A 19,499-nucleotide genomic window follows, 5' to 3' on the forward strand; every position below is an offset into this window, starting at 1 on the left:
CACAATACTGTGCCATTGTGTATTCCAGTACACAAAACTGTGCCTATACACAAAACTGTGCCATTTTCTGAATTGTGTATAATAATGATGTCATACATCATAATGATATAATAATGATATACACAAGTCGTGTTTGTAAGAGCACTTTCTATGGTATTGCAGAATATCCGTGGTATTGTGCCTTTTCTTCTTCGTGTACAAGTCAGAACTAACAGAATATTTATTTTTTTAGTCTGAGCAGTCGACAGAAGAGAAACGCAAGCAGCATCAGAAGGAGCTAGCCGTGTCCATGAACGAGGCGGCCAAGGAGCGCCTGGCACTGCTCAAAGGGAAGAAAGAGGACCAGAAAGTGCGCAAATCAACTGTGTCTTACCGTTCAACCAACCTCATACCCAGGGAGCCTGAAATTTCAGATCTTAAGATCTTTGTGGGTAAGATTCGATAAGTAAAAATTTGTTTTTTGGTTTAAGGAAGAAGAAGGATCTTGCTTCACTGGTGCTCATAACATTATCATTGATATTTAACCCTTAACCCTTTTAGGGTCGACAGGCCCTCTCCGAAACTCGTTCTCAGGGTCGGCCAAATTTAAAAAAAAAAATTATTTTCTCTTATGAAAAGATAGAGAATTTTTTCCTGATCATAAAGACACCAAAAGTTTGAAATTTGATAGAAAACTTACGGAATTATGCTCTCGCAAAGTTAGCGGTCTCGGCGATGTTTACTCATCGGCGATTTTGCCCACTTTGAGCCCCATTTTCGGCCAATTTCACTGTACTAGTCGACAAAAAACATGAATATTTCGCTTGAACTCCATTTTTTCTATCGAATGGGTGCAAGAAACCACCCATTTATAAATTCAACTATCCAGTACAGTGGTCAGAATTTAGCAATTTTGCCAATTTCACACAAATTTCAAAAGATGCCAATTTCCGAATAGGGTCCAGAATAAACAAGAAAGACATTCATGCCACTAAAATGACATTTCCTCTAGTCATTAGTCACGTCTCAAGGCCCCTCTTATATTCTTTTGCTTTCCAATTTGAATTTTTATTCTCACAAAAAATATAAGATTTACTGTTATGCAGACTACTGCATTAGTGTAAAAAATGGTATAAATATTATTGGTGCACTTGTAAAAGAATATTAGACTCACCAGTTGACGTGTATTGCACGCTTGGCACGATTTGTTTACTTTTGAAGTTTGGTAAAAATCGAACATTTCTGCTACTTTGAGCTCAATTTCAAGGCACCTTTCATTGTAAAACCAGTCAAAATCATCTCAATTTCTGTAATATGTCTTCCATTCTATAAAATGAGACCAAGAAAACTAGAATACAACAATAAATACCATACGAAAATACACTGCAAAGTCGCTGATTTATTAAAAAAAAATGGTCAAAGTTTTTTTTTTCTCATTTTGCACTGTGTGCTGCAGGATTTTTTTTAGACTGTGCACACTGACCACATAGACACATTCTTTCATATGAAGGCCTACCAGCTTTCTCCCACTAGATTTGAGGCCGCTAGAATTTATGAGTACTTATTTTTTTTTTTTTATTATCACACTGGCCGATTCCCACCAAGGCAGGGTGGCCCGAAAAAGAAAAACTTTCACCATCATTCACTCCATCACTGTCTTGCCAGAAGGGTGCTTTACACTACAGTTTTTAAACTGCAACATTAACACCCCTCCTTCAGAGTGCAGGCACTGTACTTACCATCTCCCATGAGTACTAGTACGTCAAAAATCCCTACGCGTAAAACGTACTAGTACGACCAAAACCCTCAAAGGGTTAAACGGTCCAAACGTATATATACGTTTTTTCAACATTTGAAAGTATGTAAAAAAAATGTACATCGTCTTTTTTTTTTTACATTCGAAAATGTGTAAAAAAAAATTTTATCTGCATTTTTTGTTATATTTGAAAATATGTAAAAAAAACATAGATCTACTTTTGGAGCACTACGGATTTGAACGTCAATCTATTTGGACCGTTTAAGGGTTAAGAGAAAGATACTTACAATAATAATAATAATAGATATCAGATTGGAGGGAGAGAGTATGAAGGAAGTGAATGTATGAAGATATTTAGAAGTGGATGTGGAAGCAGATGGATCTGTAGAAGACAACGTGAATTATAGAATTGATGAAAGGAAAAGGGTGAGTGATACACTGAGGAGTTTGTGTAGACAAAGAACATTATCCATGGAAGCAAAGAGGGGAATGTATGAGAGTATAGTTATACCAACACTTTTATATGGGTGTGAAGCACAGGTGATGAATGTTGCAACAAGGAGAAAGCTGGAGGCAGTGGAGATGTCATGTCTGAGGGGAATGTTATTTTTTTTTTTTATTATTATCACACTGGCCGATTCCCACCAAGGCAGGGTGGCCCGAAAAAGAAAAACTTTCACCATCATTCACTCCATCACTGTCTTGCCAGAAGGGTGCTTTACACTACAGTTTTTAAACTGCAACATTAACACCCCTCCTTCAGAGTGCAGGCACTGTACTTCCCATCTCCAGGACTCAAGTCCGGCCTGCCGGTTTCCCTGAATCCCTTCATAAATGTTACTTTGCTCACACTCCAACAGCACGTCAAGTATTAAAAACCATTTGTCTCCATTCACTCCTATCAAACACGCTCATGCATGCCTGCTGGAAGTCCAAGCCCCTCGCACACAAAACCTCCTTTACCCCCTCCCTCCAACCTTTCCTAGGCCGACCCCTACCCCGCCTTCCTTCCACTACAGACTGATACACTCTTGCAGTCATTCTGTTTCGCTCCATTCTCTCTACATGTCCAAACCACCTCAACAACCCTTCCTCAGCCCTCTGGACAACAGTTTTGGTAATCCCGCACCTCCTCCTAACTTCCAAACTACGAATTCTCTGCATTATATTCACACCACACATTGCCCTCAGACATGACATCTCCACTGCCTCCAGCCTTCTCCTCGCTGCAACATTCATCACCCACGATTCACACCCATATAAGAGCGTTGGTAAAACTATACTCTCATACATTCCCCTCTTTGCCTCCAAGGACAAAGTTCTTTGTCTCCACAGACTCCTAAGTGCACCACTCACTCTTTTTCCCTCATCAATTCTATGATTCACCTCATCTTTCATAGACCCATCCGCTGACACGTCCACTCCCAAATATCTGAATACGTTCACCTCCTCCATACTCTCTCCCTCCAATCTGATATTCAATCTTTCATCACCTAATCTTTTTGTTATCCTCATAACCTTACTCTTTCCTGTATTCACCTTTAATTTTCTTCTTTTGCACACCCTACCAAATTCATCCACCAATCTCTGCAACTTCTCTTCAGAATCTCCCAAGAGCACAGTGTCATCAGCAAAGAGCAGCTGTGACAACTCCCACTTTGTGTGTGATTCTTTATCTTTTAACTCCACGCCTCTTGCCAAGACCCTCGCATTTACTTCTCTTACAACCCCATCTATAAATATATTAAACAACCACGGTGACATCACACATCCTTGTCTAAGGCCTACTTTTACTGGGAAAAAATTTCCCTCTTTCCTACATACTCTAACTTGAGCCTCACTATCCTCGTAAAAACTCTCCACTGCTTTCAGTAACCTACCTCCTACACCATACACTTGCAACATCTGCCACATTGCCCCCCTATCCACCCTGTCATACGCCTTTTCCAAATCCATAAATGCCACAAAGACCTCTTTAGCCTTATCTAAATACTGTTCACTTATATAGGTAGTAGGTTGGTAGACAGCAACCACCCAGGGAAGTACTACCGTCCTGCCAGATGACTGTGTAACAAAAAACCTGTAACTGTTTTGCATGATGGTAGGATTGCTGGTTTCTTTTTCTGTCTCATAAACACGCTAAGATAACAGGGATATCTTGCTACTCCTACTTACACTTTGGTCACACTTCACAGACATGCACATGCATATATATATATACATACATCTAGGTTTTTCTCCTTTTTCTAAATAGCTCTTGTTCTTTTTTATTTCTTCTATTGTCCATGGGGAAGTGGAAAAGAATCTTTCCTCCGTAAGCCATGCGTGTCGTATGAGGCGACTAAAATGCCGGGAGCAATGGGCTAGTAACCCCTTCTCCTGTATACAATTACTAAAAAAGAGAAGAAGAAAAACTTTATAAAACTGGGTTGCTTAAATGTGCGTGGATGTAGTGCGGATGACAAGAAACAGATGATTGCTGATGTTATGAATGAAAAGAAGTTGGATGTCCTGGCCCTAAGCGAAACAAAGCTGAAGGGGGTAGGAGAGTTTCAGTGGGGGGAAATAAATGGGATTAAATCTGGAGTATCTGAGAGAGTTAGAGCAAAGGAAGGGGTAGCAGTAATGTTAAATGATCAGTTATGGAAGGAGAAAAGAGAATATGAATGTGTAAATTCAAGAATTATGTGGATTAAAGTAAAGGTTGGATGCGAGAAGTGGGTCATAATAAGCGTGTATGCACCTGGAGAAGAGAGGAATGCAGAGGAGAGAGAGAGATTTTGGGAGATGTTAAGTGAATGTATAGGAGCCTTTGAACCAAGTGAGAGAGTAATTGTGGTAGGGGACTTGAATGCTAAAGTAGGAGAAACTTTTAGAGAGGGTGTGGTAGGTAAGTTTGGGGTGCCAGGTGTAAATGATAATGGGAGCCCTTTGATTGAACTTTGTATAGAAAGGGGTTTAGTTATAGGTAATACATATTTTAAGAAAAAGAGGATAAATAAGTATACACGATATGATGTAGGGCGAAATGACAGTAGTTTGTTGGATTATGTATTGGTAGATAAAAGACTGTTGAGTAGACTTCAGGATGTACATGTTTATAGAGGGGCCACAGATATATCAGATCACTTTCTAGTTGTAGCTACACTGAGAGTAAAAGGTAGATGGGATACAAGGAGAATAGAAGCATCAGGGAAGAGAGAGGTGAAGGTTTATAAACTAAAAGAGGAGGCAGTTAGGGTAAGATATAAACAGCTATTGGAGGATAGATGGGCTAATGAGAGCATAGGCAATGGGGTCGAAGAGGTATGGGGTAGGTTTAAAAATGTAGTGTTAGAGTGTTCAGCAGAAGTTTGTGGTTACAGGAAAGTGGGTGCAGGAGGGAAGAGGAGCGATTGGTGGAATGATGATGTAAAGAGAGTAGTAAGGGAGAAAAAGTTAGCATATGAGAAGTTTTTACAAAGTAGAAGTGATGCAAGGAGGGAAGAGTATATGGAGAAAAAGAGAGAAGTTAAGAGAGTGGTGAAGCAATGTAAAAAGAGAGCAAATGAGAGAGTGGGTGAGATGTTATCAACAAATTTTGTTGAAAATAAGAAAAAGTTTTGGAGTGAGATAAACAAGTTAAGAAAGCCTAGAGAACAAATGGATTTGTCAGTTAAAAATAGGAGAGGAGAGTTATTAAATGGAGAGTTAGAGGTATTGGGAAGATGGAAGGAATATTTTGAGGAATTGTTAAATGTTGATGAAGATAGGGAAGCTGTGATTTCGTGTATAGGGCAAGGAGGAATAACATCTTGTAGGAGTGAGGAAGAGCCAGTTGTGAGTGTGGGGGAAGTTCGTGAGGCAGTAGGTAAAATGAAAGGGGGTAAGGCAGCCGGGATTGATGGGATAAAGATAGAAATGTTAAAAGCAGGTGGGGATATAGTTTTGGAGTGGTTGGTGCAATTATTTAATAAATGTATGGAAGAGGGTAAGGTACCTAGGGATTGGCAGAGAGCATGCATAGTTCCTTTGTATAAAGGCAAAGGGGATAAAAGAGAGTGCAAAAATTATAGGGGGATAAGTCTGTTGAGTGTACCTGGTAAAGTGTATGGTAGAGTTATAATTGAAAGAATTAAGAGTAAGACGGAGAATAGGATAGCAGATGAACAAGGAGGCTTTAGGAAAGGTAGGGGGTGTGTGGACCAGGTGTTTACAGTGAAACATATAAGTGAACAGTATTTAGATAAGGCTAAAGAGGTCTTTGTGGCATTTATGGATTTGGAAAAGGCGTATGACAGGGTGGATAGGGGGGCAATGTGGCAGATGTTGCAAGTGTATGGTGTAGGAGGTAGGTTACTGAAAGCAGTGAAGAGTTTTTACGAGGATAGTGAGGCTCAAGTTAGAGTATGTAGGAAAGAGGGAAATTTTTTCCCAGTAAAAGTAGGCCTTAGACAAGGATGTGTGATGTCACCGTGGTTGTTTAATATATTTATAGATGGGGTTGTAAGAGAAGTAAATGCGAGGGTCTTGGCAAGAGGCGTGGAGTTAAAAGATAAAGAATCACACACAAAGTGGGAGTTGTCACAGCTGCTCTTTGCTGATGACACTGTGCTCTTGGGAGATTCTGAAGAGAAGTTGCAGAGATTGGTGGATGAATTTGGTAGGGTGTGCAAAAGAAGAAAATTAAAGGTGAATACAGGAAAGAGTAAGGTTATGAGGATAACAAAAAGATTAGGTGATGAAAGATTGAATATCAGATTGGAGGGAGAGAGTATGGAGGAGGTGAACGTATTCAGATATTTGGGAGTGGACGTGTCAGCGGATGGGTCTATGAAAGATGAGGTGAATCATAGAATTGATGAGGGAAAAAGAGTGAGTGGTGCACTTAGGAGTCTGTGGAGACAAAGAACTTTGTCCTTGGAGGCAAAGAGGGGAATGTATGAGAGTATAGTTTTACCAACGCTCTTATATGGGTGTGAAGCGTGGGTGATGAATGTTGCAGCGAGGAGAAGGCTGGAGGCAGTGGAGATGTCATGTCTGAGGGCAATGTGTGGTGTGAATATAATGCAGAGAATTCGTAGTTTGGAAGTTAGGAGGAGGTGCGGGATTACCAAAACTGTTGTCCAGAGGGCTGAGGAAGGGTTGTTGAGGTGGTTCGGACATGTAGAGAGAATGGAGCGAAACAGAATGACTTCAAGAGTGTATCAGTCTGTAGTGGAAGGAAGGCGGGGTAGGGGTCGGCCTAGGAAGGGTTGGAGGGAGGGGGTAAAGGAGGTTTTGTGTGCGAGGGGCTTGGACTTCCAGCAGGCATGCGTGAGCGTGTTTGATAGGAGTGAATGGAGACAAATGGTTTTTAATACTTGACGTGCTGTTGGAGTGTGAGCAAAGTAACATTTATGAAGGGATTCAGGGAAACCGGCAGGCCGGACTTGAGTCCTGGAGATGGGAAGTACAGTGCCTGCACTCTGAAGGAGGGGTGTTAATGTTGCAGTTTAAAAACTGTAGTGTAAAGCACCCTTCTGGCAAGACAGTGATGGAGTGAATGATGGTGAAAGTTTTTCTTTTTCGGGCCACCCTGCCTTGGTGGGAATCGGCCGGTGTGATAATAAAAAATAATAAAAAATTATATGTTTCACTGTAAACACCTGGTCCACACACCCCCTACCTTTCCTAAAGCCTCCTTGTTCATCTGCTATCCTATTCTCCGTCTTACTCTTAATTCTTTCAATTATAACTCTACCATACACTTTACCAGGTACACTCAACAGACTTATCCCCCTATAATTTTTGCACTCTCTTTTATCCCCTTTGCCTTTATACAAAGGAACTATGCATGCTCTCTGCCAATCCCTAGGTACCTTACCCTCTTCCATACATTTATTAAATAATTGCACCAACCACTCCAAAACTATATCCCCACCTGCTTTTAACATTTCTATCTTTATCCCATCAATCCCGGCTGCCTTACCCCCTTTCATTTTACCTACTGCCTCATGAACTTCCCCCACACTCACAACTGGCTCTTCCTCACTCCTACAAGATGTTATTCCTCCTTGCCCTATACACGAAATCACAGCTTCCCTATCTTCATCAACATTTAACAATTCCTCAAAATATTCCCTCCATCTTCCCAATACCTCTAACTCTCCATTTAACCCTTTGAGGGTCGACAGGCCCTCTCCGAAACTCGTTCTCAGGGTCGGCCAAATTTAAAAAAAAAAAAATTATTTTCTCTTATGAAAAGATAGAGAATCTTTTCCCGATCATAAAGACACCAAAAGTTTGAAATTTGATAGAAAACTTACGGAATTATGCTCTCGCAAAGTTAGCGGTCTCGGCGATGTTTACGGATCGGCGATTTTGCCCACTTTGAGCCCCATTTTCGGCCAATTTCACTGTACTAGTCGACAAAAAACACGAATATTTCGCTAGAACTCCATTTTTTCTATCGAATGGTGCAAGAAACCACTCATTTATGAAATTCAACTATCCAGTACAGTGGTCAGAATTTAGCAATTTTGCCAATTTCACACAAATTTCAAAAGATGCTAATTTCCGAATAGGGTCCAGAATAAACAAGAAAGACATTCCTGGCACTAAAATGACATTTCCTCTAGTCATTAGTCACGTCTCAAGGCCCCTCTTATATTCTTTTGCTTTCCACTTTGAATTTTTATTTTCACAAAAAATATAAGATTTACTCTTATGCAGACTACTGCATTAGTGTAAAAATGGTATAAATATTATTGGTGCATTTGTGAAAGAATATTAGACTCACCAGTTGACGTGTATTGCACGCTTGGCACGATTTGTTTACTTTTGAAGTTTGGTAAAAATCGAACATTTCTGCTACTTTGAGCTCAATTTCAAGGCACCTTTCTTTGTAAAACCAGTCAAAATCATCTCAATTTCTGTAATATGTCTTCCATTCTATAAAATGAGACCAAGAAAACTAGAATACAACAATAAATACCATACGAAAATACACTGCAAAGTCGCTGATTTATTCAAAAAAAATGGTCAAAGTTTTTTTTTTTCTCATTATGCACTGTGTGCTGCAGGATTTTTTTTAGACTGTGCACACTGACCACATAGACCCATTCTTTCATATGAAGGCCTACCAGCTTTCTCCCACTAGATTTGAGGCCGCTAGAATTTATGAGTACTAGTACGTCAAAAAACCCTACGCGTAAGACGTACTAGTACGACGAAAACCCTCAAAGGGTTAATAACTCTCCTCTCCTATTTTTAACTGACAAATCCATTTGTTCTCTAGGCTTTCTTAACTTGTTAATCTCACTCCAAAACTTTTTCTTATTTTCAACAAAATTTGTTGATAACATCTCACCCACTCTCTCATTTGCTCTCTTTTTACATTGCTTCACCACTCTCTTAACCTCTCTCTTTTTCTCCATATACTCTTCCCTCCTTGCATCACTTCTACTTTGTAAAAACTTCTCATATACTAACTTTTTCTCCCTTACTACTCTCTTTACATCATCATTCCACCAATCGCTCCTCTTCCCTCCTGCACCCACTTTCCTGCCACAAACTTCTGCTGAACACTCTAACACTATATTTTTAATCCTACCCCATACCTCTTCGACCCCATTGCCTATGCTCTCATTAGCCCATCTATCCTCCAATAGCTGTTTATATCTTACCCTAACTGCCTCCTCTTTTAGTTTATAAACCTTCACCTCTCTCTTCCCTGATGCTTCTATTCTCCTTGTATCCCATCTACCTTTTACTCTCAGTGTAGCTACAACTAGAAAGTGATCTGATATATCTGTGGCCCCTCTATAAACATGTACATCCTGAAGTCTACTCAACAGTCTTTTATCTACCAATACATAATCCAACAAACTACTGTCATTTCGCCCTACATCATATCTTGTATACTTATTTATCCTCTTTTTCTTAAAATATGTATTACCTATAACTAAACCCCTTTCTATACAAAGTTCAATCAAAGGGCTCCCATTATCATTTACACCTGGCACCCCAAACTTACCTACCACACCCTCTCTAAAAGTTTCTCCTACTTTAGCATTCAGGTCCCCTACCACAATTACTCTCTCACTTGGTTCAAAGGCTCCTATACATTCACTTAACATCTCCCAAAATCTCTCTCTCTCCTCTGCATTCCTCTCTTCTCCAGGTGCATACACGCTTATTATGACCCACTTCTCGCATCCAACCTTTACTTTAATCCACATAATTCTTGAATTTACACATTCATATTCTCTTTTCTCCTTCCATAACTGATCATTTAACATTACTGCTACCCCTTCCTTTGCTCTAACTCTCTCAGATACTCCAGATTTAATCCCATTTATTTCCCCCCACTGAAACTCTCCTACCCCCTTCAGCTTTGTTTCGCTTAGAGCCAGGACATCCAACTTCTTTTCATTCATAACATCAGCAATCATCTGTTTCTTGTCATCCGCACTACATCCACGCACATTTAAGCATCCCAGTTTTATAAAGTTTTTCTTCTTCTCTTTTTTAGTAAATGTATAAAGGAGAAGGGGTTACTAGCCCATTGCTGGAGGCAGTGGAGATGTCATGTCTGAGGGCAATGTGTGGTGTGAATATAATCCAGAGAATCAGTAGTTTGGAAATTAGTAGAAGGTGCGGGATTATCAGAACTATTAGTCAGGGCTGAAGAGGGGTTGTTGAGATGGTTTGGACATTTAGAGAGGATGGAACAAAATAAAATGACTTGGAGAGTATAAATCCGTAGTGGAAGGAGGGTGGGGTAGGTGTTGACCTAGGAAAGGTTGGAGGGAGGGTTAACCCTTTGACTATTTCAGTCGTATATGTACGTCTTACCAGCCACCGTGTTTGACATACATGTACAGTGGACCCCCGCATAACGATTACCTCCGAATGCGACCAATTATGTAAGTGTATTTATGTAAGTGCGTTTGTACGTGTATGTTTGGGGGTCTGAAATGGACTAATCTACTTCACAATATTCCTTATGGGAACAAATTCGGTCAGTACTGGCACCTGAACATACTTCTGGAATGAAAAAATATCGTTAACCGGGGGTCCACTGTACATGTATATATACTCATAAGTTCTTGCGGCTTCAAATCAAGCAGGAGAAAGCTGGTAGGCCCACATGTGAGAGAATGGGTCTGTGTGGTCAGTGTGCACCATATAAAAAAATCCTGCAGCACGCAGTGCATAATGAGAAAAAAAAACTTTTTTTTTTAATTAAAATGCCGATTTTGTGGTTTATTTTCGTATAGTATTTATGGTTGTATTCTCGTTTTCTTGATCTCATTTGATAGAATGGAAAACATATTATAGAAATAGAGGTTATTTTGATTGGTTTTACTATGAGAAGAACCTTGAAATGAAGCTCAAAGTAGGGGAAATGTTTGATTTTTGCCCGTGTTCCAAAGTAAACCAATGATGTCATTTTCTAATAAATGTCCAAGTAGCCATTTTAATATGCAGTCATGAATGGTTTGACATTATTTATACAATTTTTACAATATTGCAGTAGTCTGCATAACAGTAAATCTTCTATTTTTTGAATAAAAATTCAAAACAGAAAGCAAGAGTAATATCAGAGGGGCCTGGAGACGTGACTGATGAACAAAGAAAATGTTATTTTAGTGCCAGGAATGTCTACATTGTTCATTCTGGACCCTGTTTTGAAATTGTCATATTTTTTAATTTTTATGAAATTGGCCAAATTGGCAATTTCTGACCACGTTATTGGGTAGTTGAAATCAGTAAATGGGCAGTTTCTTGTACTCATTTGATAGAAAAAATGGAGTTCTAAAGAAATAGTTATGAGTTTTTTCGACTGGAACAATGGAATTAGCCAAAAATAGGGCTCAAAGTGGGCGAAATAGCCGATTCGTAAATATCGCCAAGGTCGCTAACTTCGTGAGAGCGTAATTCCATCAGTTTTTCATCAAATTTCGTTCTTTTGGTGTCATTACAATCGGGAAAAGATTCTCTGTCATTTCATAAGAAAAAATAATTTTTTTTCGGAAATTTTGCAACACCAGGAGACACCTCAGGATTGGGGGTTGCGACAGTCAAGGGGTTAAAAGAAGCTGTGTGTGCAAGGGGCCCGGACCTCCAGCAAGTATACTTGAGCGTATTAGGAGTGAGTGGAGACAAGTGGTTTTTAAGACTTGACGTGCTGTTGGAGTGTGAGCAAGGTAACATTTATGAAGGGATTCAGAGAAACTGGTTAGCTAGACTTGAGTCCTGGAGTTGGAAAGTACAGTGCCTGTGCTGTAAAGCATGGCCCTCCTGTATATTGCCCTGCTTCTCCACAGACACTAATTTAAGAAATAATTTACTATTGTAAAAAATTCTGGTGGAGGTAATCATTGCCATTATGCATTCTTCCCACTAATACCATTATCGAACTACCGTATTTTCCGGCATATAAGGTGCGCTTTTTTTTCACAGTCTTGGAAAATCAGCCTGCACTTCATAATGTCAAGGTGAGGGTCAAGGGTAGACTTTGTGTTACACTTCAGCAATTTACTAACGTTACGTTACAACTGCTTGCAGACATTGTCTTATATGATCATGCGCCTTATATGCCAGGAAATACAATAATTATCATAATTTTTATTTTGACCCTGATGGCATATCTCTATACAAAATCTAAATACATTAATTATTGCATTATTAATCTTAAGCTTAAGTTTGCCCAAAATGCTCTACATACAAAGGGGTTTCTGCATGCACACCTAAATGTCACCGTCTCTGTACAAACATTGTATCATGATGAGATAAAGAATCTTTAATCTTTAATTCTTTCAGATCGCAAGTACGAGACGTTGATTTTACCAATATATGGCATGCCAGTACCCTTTCACATCTCAATGATCAAGAACATATCACAGAGCGTGGAGGGAGACTACACTTACCTGCGTATCAACTTCTTCCATCCGGGTTCCAGCATCGGCAAGAGCGACGGTGTATTTCCCAACCCAGATGCTGTCTTCCTCAAAGAAGTGTAGGTATCTACAAATCATACCTAAACAAAAATTTTTTTGAAGAATTGAGACACTTGTGCAACACATGGGAATCTTTATTCACCACAAAATTTTTTTATTTCTTATGCTGTATAAAAATGTAGTTTACATGTAATAAAATACAGGGCTTACTCATACAGTAGGATAGGTTCCTGGCTACTGTAGGGCCCCACTTGTACACTAGGTTAGGTTCCCAGCTACTGTAAGACCACACTTACACTGCAGGTTAGGTTCCGGGCTTCTGCTGTAAAGTGAATTACTTTTAAATGCATATAAAAGCCTGATATTTTCGTCCTTAGCTTAGAGTGAGTGGTTTATGTATTTATTATAGCAAGCCTGAATAAATAAAGGGTAATTGAAAACCACTGCATTATCAAAACACTGCAAAGTGAAGCGCTTAAATTGAGGCTCTCCTGTCTTGTCAAACACAAGTCACTAACATGCGATGCAATTAAGGTAGACTAATACTAATGCTTACACTACTTAAGACTAGACATGGGCATTAAGTGATACAATTTTAAGTATCTATTATTACAGAAAAGAAAGGTAGTAAAAATAGTACAAATATGAGTTGTCTTTTTTTTTTTTTTTTTTCAATGCACCGGCCATATCCCACCCAGGCAGGGTGGCCCAAAAAGAAAAACGTTTCTCTTTACAAATTTAATAATACATACAGGAGAAGGTGTTACAAGCACCTTGCTTCCAGCATGATAGTCACCTCTTATGACAGTCATGGCTTACAGAGAAAGAATTCTGCTTCACTTCCCCATGGAGACAAATATATGGCTTCTTCTTTCAACAAACCGGCCGTATCCCACCAACAAGTATAAGTATGTATTAATAATTTACTCCATGGGGAAGTGGAACAGAATTTTTCCTCCATAAGACGTGTGTTGTAAGAGGCGACTGGAATGCTGAGAATAAGACGATAATAACATCTCCTGTATACATTGCTAAATTTAAAGAAGATCAACTTTCATTTTTCTTTTTAGGTCACCCTGCCTCAGTAGATGGCCATTTTGTTGAAAAATATATGTATTTAATATTTTAAACCTATTCAGTGATTTTGAGTTAATTGGGATTTCTTAAGTAGTTTCTAACTGGTTCAGTGATTTCAGGCTGTGAAATGATCATAAAAGATGGTGAAGAAACAGAAAATAGTTAGATGGATTAGTTTTGTTTTCTATAGATGAGTTGGTTTTGTTTGGTATATCATAGTGTTGGTGTAGTTAGGTTTGGCAGATGAGGTGATTTTTAATTATAGCTTTACACTGATTAGCAGACAGAATTTTTATATGCATAATATAGTGTAACTCTGCTGAGGAGGGGTTATTGAGGTGGTTTGGTTATTTAGAGAGGATGAAGTAAAATAAGATGACTTGGAGGGTGTATAAATCTGTAGTGGAGGAGAGGAGGGGTAGGGGTCATCTTAGGAAAGGATGGAGGGAGTGGGTAAAAGAGGTTTTGTGTGCAAGGGGTTTGGACATACAGCAGGTGTGTGTGTGTGCGTGCGTGCGTGCGTGCGTGTGCGTGCGTGCATGCATGCGTGCATATTGTGTGTGTTTGTTTGCTTGTTAGTGTTAGATGGGAGTGGTTTGAGGCAAATGGTTTTTGGAACTTGACAAACTGTTGGAGTGTGAGCAGGGTAATATTTTGTGAAGGGATTCAGGGAAACCGGTTAGCCAGACTTGAGTCCTGGAGGTGGGAAGTACAATGCTTGCACTTTAAAGGAGCAGTTTGGGATATTGGCTGTTTGGAGTGACATCTAAACTGTCATACCTGTGCACCTCTGGCAAGACAGTGATAGTGTGAATGATGGTCAAAGTGTTTATTTTTCAGGTCACCCTGGCTTGGTGGGAGATGGCCTTGGTATTACAAAAAAAATTTGACCCCCTACTGGGGTGCTTTTCTACTGAAGAGGACCCCAGAAAGGGGTCAAGATATACATATCAATTAATTTTTTGAGCTTGTGTCTCCATGTGGGTTACTGTTGAGCACTGACAAGTGTTCATAACTCTTCATATAATAAAGTATATAAATTGATGACTAGGCAGTAATATTTCTATACTATTCATAAATCAAAAGGAACTGTCTTTAGAAGTGAATATATTTGAAGTTTAGGCTGGTTAGTATCCAAGGAAGAATAGGCTAATAATGATACATAGTGAGATTGTTGGTGTTTAAATTTAAACTGACTAGAAAATGTGTATCTACAAAAACACTTCAAGTACACTGCAAAAACATTACAAAAACACTATAAAGATACTGCACAAACATTACATAAGCACTACAAAAGCATTGCAGAAAACTACAGTAAGTCCTCGACTTAAAAACACATTAAGAATCTTCTGTATTGTGTATAATATAATATCATTATTGTGTGCGAGGGGCTTGGACTTCCAGCAGACATGCGTGAGCGTGTTTGATAGGAGTGAATGGAGACAAATGGTTTTTAATACTTGACGTGCTGTTGGAGTGTGAGCAAAGTAACATTTATGAAGGGGTTCAGGGAAACCGGCAGGCCGGACTTGAGTCCTGGAGATGGGAAGTACAGTGCCTGCACTCTGAAGGAGGGGTGTTAATGTTGCAGTTTAAAAACTGTAGTGTAAAGCACCCTTCTGGCAAGACAGTGATGGAGTGAATGATGGTGAAAGTTTTTCTTTTTCGGGCCACCCTGCCTTGGTGGGAATCGGCCAGTGTGATAATAAAAAATAATAAATAATAATATTGTGTATATCATTATTATATATTATTATACACAATTCATTAGGTTCCCAATGTGTTTGTAAGTCAAGGACTTGCTATATAAGAGTACTGCAAAAACACTGCAAAAAAATACTATAAAAACAGTATGGCCAGTTTATTTGCTTTTGTGTCATGGTAATTTGTTTGGACAGGACGTACCGTAGTACTAACACTAAGGAACCCGGGGAACTGTCCGCTCCATCCTCCAACCTCAACACAGCGTTCCGACTCATTAAGGAGGTGCAGAAAAAATTCAAGACTCGGGAAGCCGAGGAGAAGGAAAAGGAAGATCTGGTCAAACAAGACACGCTCATTGTATCAAACAACAAGTCGAACCCTAAGTTGAAGGACCTGTATATTCGTCCAAACATTGTCCAGAAGAGAATTAATGGCACTTTGGAAGCACATACGAATGGTTTCAGGTGAGTGGCAATTTTTCCAGAGGTTTTTTAAATGGCAAATGCACTTTCTCTTTTGTTTTTCTTTTTAGGTCACCCTGCCTCAGTGGGAGATGGCTGGTGTATTGAAGCAAAAATGCTCTTTCTGGCCAGAGATTCTGCTCAATCGTAGAAAGTTCTATTATGATTGAAACTGTTGAAATGGAGGGCTTTCTAGATCTACTTGTCCTTGACCACAACTTTTTGAACCTTAATAATAATAATATCTTTATTTCTACAAATACATGTTCAATGTATAGAAGCCTAGCTGACATCAATGACTTACTACTGTACTATATAGAAAGCTCCTTGTTATGTAGAGCATTTTCTGCAAATTACCGTATTTCGCAGCTTATTCGACACATTTTTTTTCCATAAAATGTCTCCAAAAACCAGCCTGCATCCTATAAACTGAAGGTCATTGACAGGAGCTATAAGTTTGGGGTGTGGGTGGGCTGTAGCTCTCCCAGTTATGTCCAATGTCCAGCCATTGAAACTAAAATAAGTCTTATAAGCCACAAAATACAGTAGGTCAGTTTTGTCCCAGGATGTGACCCACACCAGTTGACTAATACCCAGGTACCCATTTTACTGGTGGGTGAACAGGGACTACCAGTGTAAGGAAACAAGCCTGATGTTTTCACCCTTGCCGGGAATTGAACCCTGACCCTCAGCCTGTGAAGCTAGAGCTTTGCCTACTAGGCCATGGGCCACCTTCTTGAAACTTGCGTAGAGTTGCATCTCTGAGGAGGTTATTGGAAACTTCAAAATGGTGGCATTTTTGATGGGACTCCAAGGAGGTTTTACCAAGTTTCCCTGTTATCTCTGTCATTGGGATAGGAGAGAGAGCAGCACAATACCAGAGGAAGCACTGGCCTCAGGCCATGGGCCACCTTCTAGAAACTTTTGTAGGGTTTCCTCAGAGATGCACTCTTTATGGTACATCTTATAGATAATAACCTTACCTCTGTCATCTCATCAGTTACCTGGCATTGCTATGTTGATGACATTTTCATTACACCTAGAAAATTTCATGTCTCTGACCTTCAGAGGAAGTCCAACTAGGTTCAGCCTTCCATACTCTCCTGCTATATATACACCCCTCTCTTCCCTGCTGGTTTCATGTTAATAGTTTACAATACTAACATGAGAGGTTGTTGAGGTGGTTTGGTCATTTAGAGAAGATAGGGCAAAATAGGATGACTTGGAGGGTGTATAAATCTGTAGTGGATGGAAGGAGGGGTAGGGGTTGTCTAGGAGAGGTTGAAAGGAGGGGGTAAAGGAGGTTTTGTGTGAGAGGGGCTTGGACATACAGCAGGCATGTGTGAGCATGTTAGATGGGAATGGAGGCAAATGATTTTTGGGACTTGATAAACAGTTGGAGTGCAAGTAGGGTAATATTTTATGAAGGGATTCAGGGAAACCGGTTAACCAGACTTGAGTCCTGGAGGTGGGAAGTACAATGCCTGCACTCTAAAAGAGGAGTTTGGGGTATTGGCTGTTTGGAGTAACATCTAAACTGTCATACATGTGCACCTCTGGAAGACAGTGGTAGTATGAATGATGGTGAAAGTGTTTCTTTGGGTCACTGCCTCAGTCGGAGACTACCAGCATGTTAACAAAAAATAATTTTTATACAGGATAAAGTTAATAAGCAAAGTGAATTAGATATAGATATGTCATGTAAGTTCGTTATATAGTATACACATTGTATGACTTAAAACTAAATGGATTTTATTGAACTTTTGTCTTAACTCTTTTTTTTTTTATTATTATTATCACACTGGCCGATTTCCACCAAGGCAGGGTGGCCCGAAAAAAAAAAACTTTCACCATCATTCACTCCATCACTGTCTTGCCAGAAGGGTGCGTTACACTACAGTTTTTAAACTGCAACATTAACACCCCTCCTTCAGAGTACAGTGCCTGCACTCTAAAGGAGGGGTGTTAATGTTGCAGTTTAAAAACTGTAGTGTAAAGCACCCTTCTGGCAAGACAGTGATGGAGTGAATGATGGTGAAAGTTTTTCTTTTTCGGGCCACCCTGCCTTGGTGGGAATCGGCCAGTGTGATAATAATAATAAAAAAAAGAGTTAAAACAAAAGTTCAATAAAATCCATTATTATTTTTCTATTTAGTGTGTAAAGGTAGAAAGTTGAAAGTGAACATAGAAAAAAGTAAGGTGATGAGGGTATCAAATGATTTAGATAAAGAAAAATTGGATATCAAATTGGGGAGGAGGAGTATGGAAGAAGTGAATGTTTTCAGATACTTGGGAGTTGACGTGTCGGCGGATGGATTTATGAAGGATGAGGTTAATCATAGAATTGATGAAGGAAAAAAGGTGAGTGGTGCATTCAGGTATATGGGGAGACAAAAAACATTATCTATGGAGGCAAAGAAGGGAATGTATGAAAGTATAGTAGTACCAACACTCTTATATGGGTGTGAAGCTTAGGTTGTAAATGCCGCAGCGAGGAGGTGGTTGGAGGCAGTGGAGATGTCCTGTTTAAGGGCAATGTGTAGTGTAAATATTATGCAGAAAATTCGGAGTGTGGAAATTAGGAGGTATGGAGTTAATAAAAGTATTAGTCAGAGGGCTGAAGAGGGGTTGTTGAGGTGGTTTGGTCATTTAGAGAGAATGGATCAAAGTAGAATGACATGGAGAGCGTATGAATCTATAGGGGAAGGAAGGCGGGGTAGGGGTCGTCCTTGAAAAGGTTGGAGGGAGGGGGTAAAGGAGGTTTTTTGGGTGAAGGGCTTGGACTTCCAACAAGCATTCATGAGCATGTTAGATAGGAATGAATGGAGACGAATGGTATTTGTGACCTGACGAGCTGTTGGAGTGTGAGCAGGGTAATATTTAGTGAAGGGATTCAAGGAAACCGGTTATTTTTATATAGCCAGACTTGAGTCCTGGAAATGGGAAGTACAATGCCTGCACTTTAAAGGAGGGGTTCAGGATATTAGCAGTTTGGAGGGATATGTTTTGTATCTTTATGCGTATATGCTTCTAAACTGTTGTATTCTGAGCACCTCTGCAAAAACAGTGATTATGTGTGAGTGAGGTGAAAGTGTTGAATAATGATGAAAGTATTTTCTTTTTGGGGATTTTCTTTCTTTTTGGGTCACCCTGCCTCGGTGGGAGACGGCCGACTTGTTGAAAAAAAAAAAAATTCTTACAGCTAAGTTTATCCATTTTCCCCTTATATTTTAGTGATTCAAATCAAATTAGATTTTTGTGCCATTCGATGAATTGATTATGAGTTTTTTGTGAAGTCAGTTTTGAGGGATAATTATATGAAATGAGATGTAGTGTATCCAAGGAAAAGAATGTATTGTATATAAAAACATAAGAAAGAAGGAACACTGCAACAGGCCTACTGACCCATGCGGAGCAGGTCCATTCTCCCCCCCCCCCCCCCCCCCCCGGATTAGACCAATGACCCACCCTCTGGATTATCCCAATGACCCACCCAGTCTGGTCCTCCACTCAAGGATGGAGCACTGCAACAGACCCAGCAGCACAAGCTAGTCAGGTCCAACTCACACCCACCCACACCCACTCATGTATTTATCT

The 19,499-nt window shown here is 39.7% G+C and overlaps 1 protein-coding gene across 1 annotated transcript in view; it reads left to right on the forward strand.

Annotated features, from left to right (window-relative positions):
- Positions 1-237: 237 nt before the first annotated feature.
- LOC128705006 (FACT complex subunit spt16) overlaps positions 238-19,499 on the forward strand; it is a 51,931-nt gene continuing 32,669 nt past the window's right edge. Inside the window, exons 1-3 of the mRNA XM_070105198.1 lie at positions 238-431; positions 12,524-12,719; positions 15,636-15,905. Of these exons, the coding sequence (XP_069961299.1) occupies positions 290-431; positions 12,524-12,719; positions 15,636-15,905 (608 nt within the window). The 5' untranslated portion in view covers positions 238-289. The remainder of the gene's footprint in view (positions 432-12,523; positions 12,720-15,635; positions 15,906-19,499) is intronic.

The sequence above is a fragment of the Cherax quadricarinatus genome, chromosome 97 (assembly GCF_038502225.1).
Source record: "Cherax quadricarinatus isolate ZL_2023a chromosome 97, ASM3850222v1, whole genome shotgun sequence".
Taxonomy (NCBI): Eukaryota; Metazoa; Arthropoda; class Malacostraca; order Decapoda; family Parastacidae; genus Cherax; species Cherax quadricarinatus.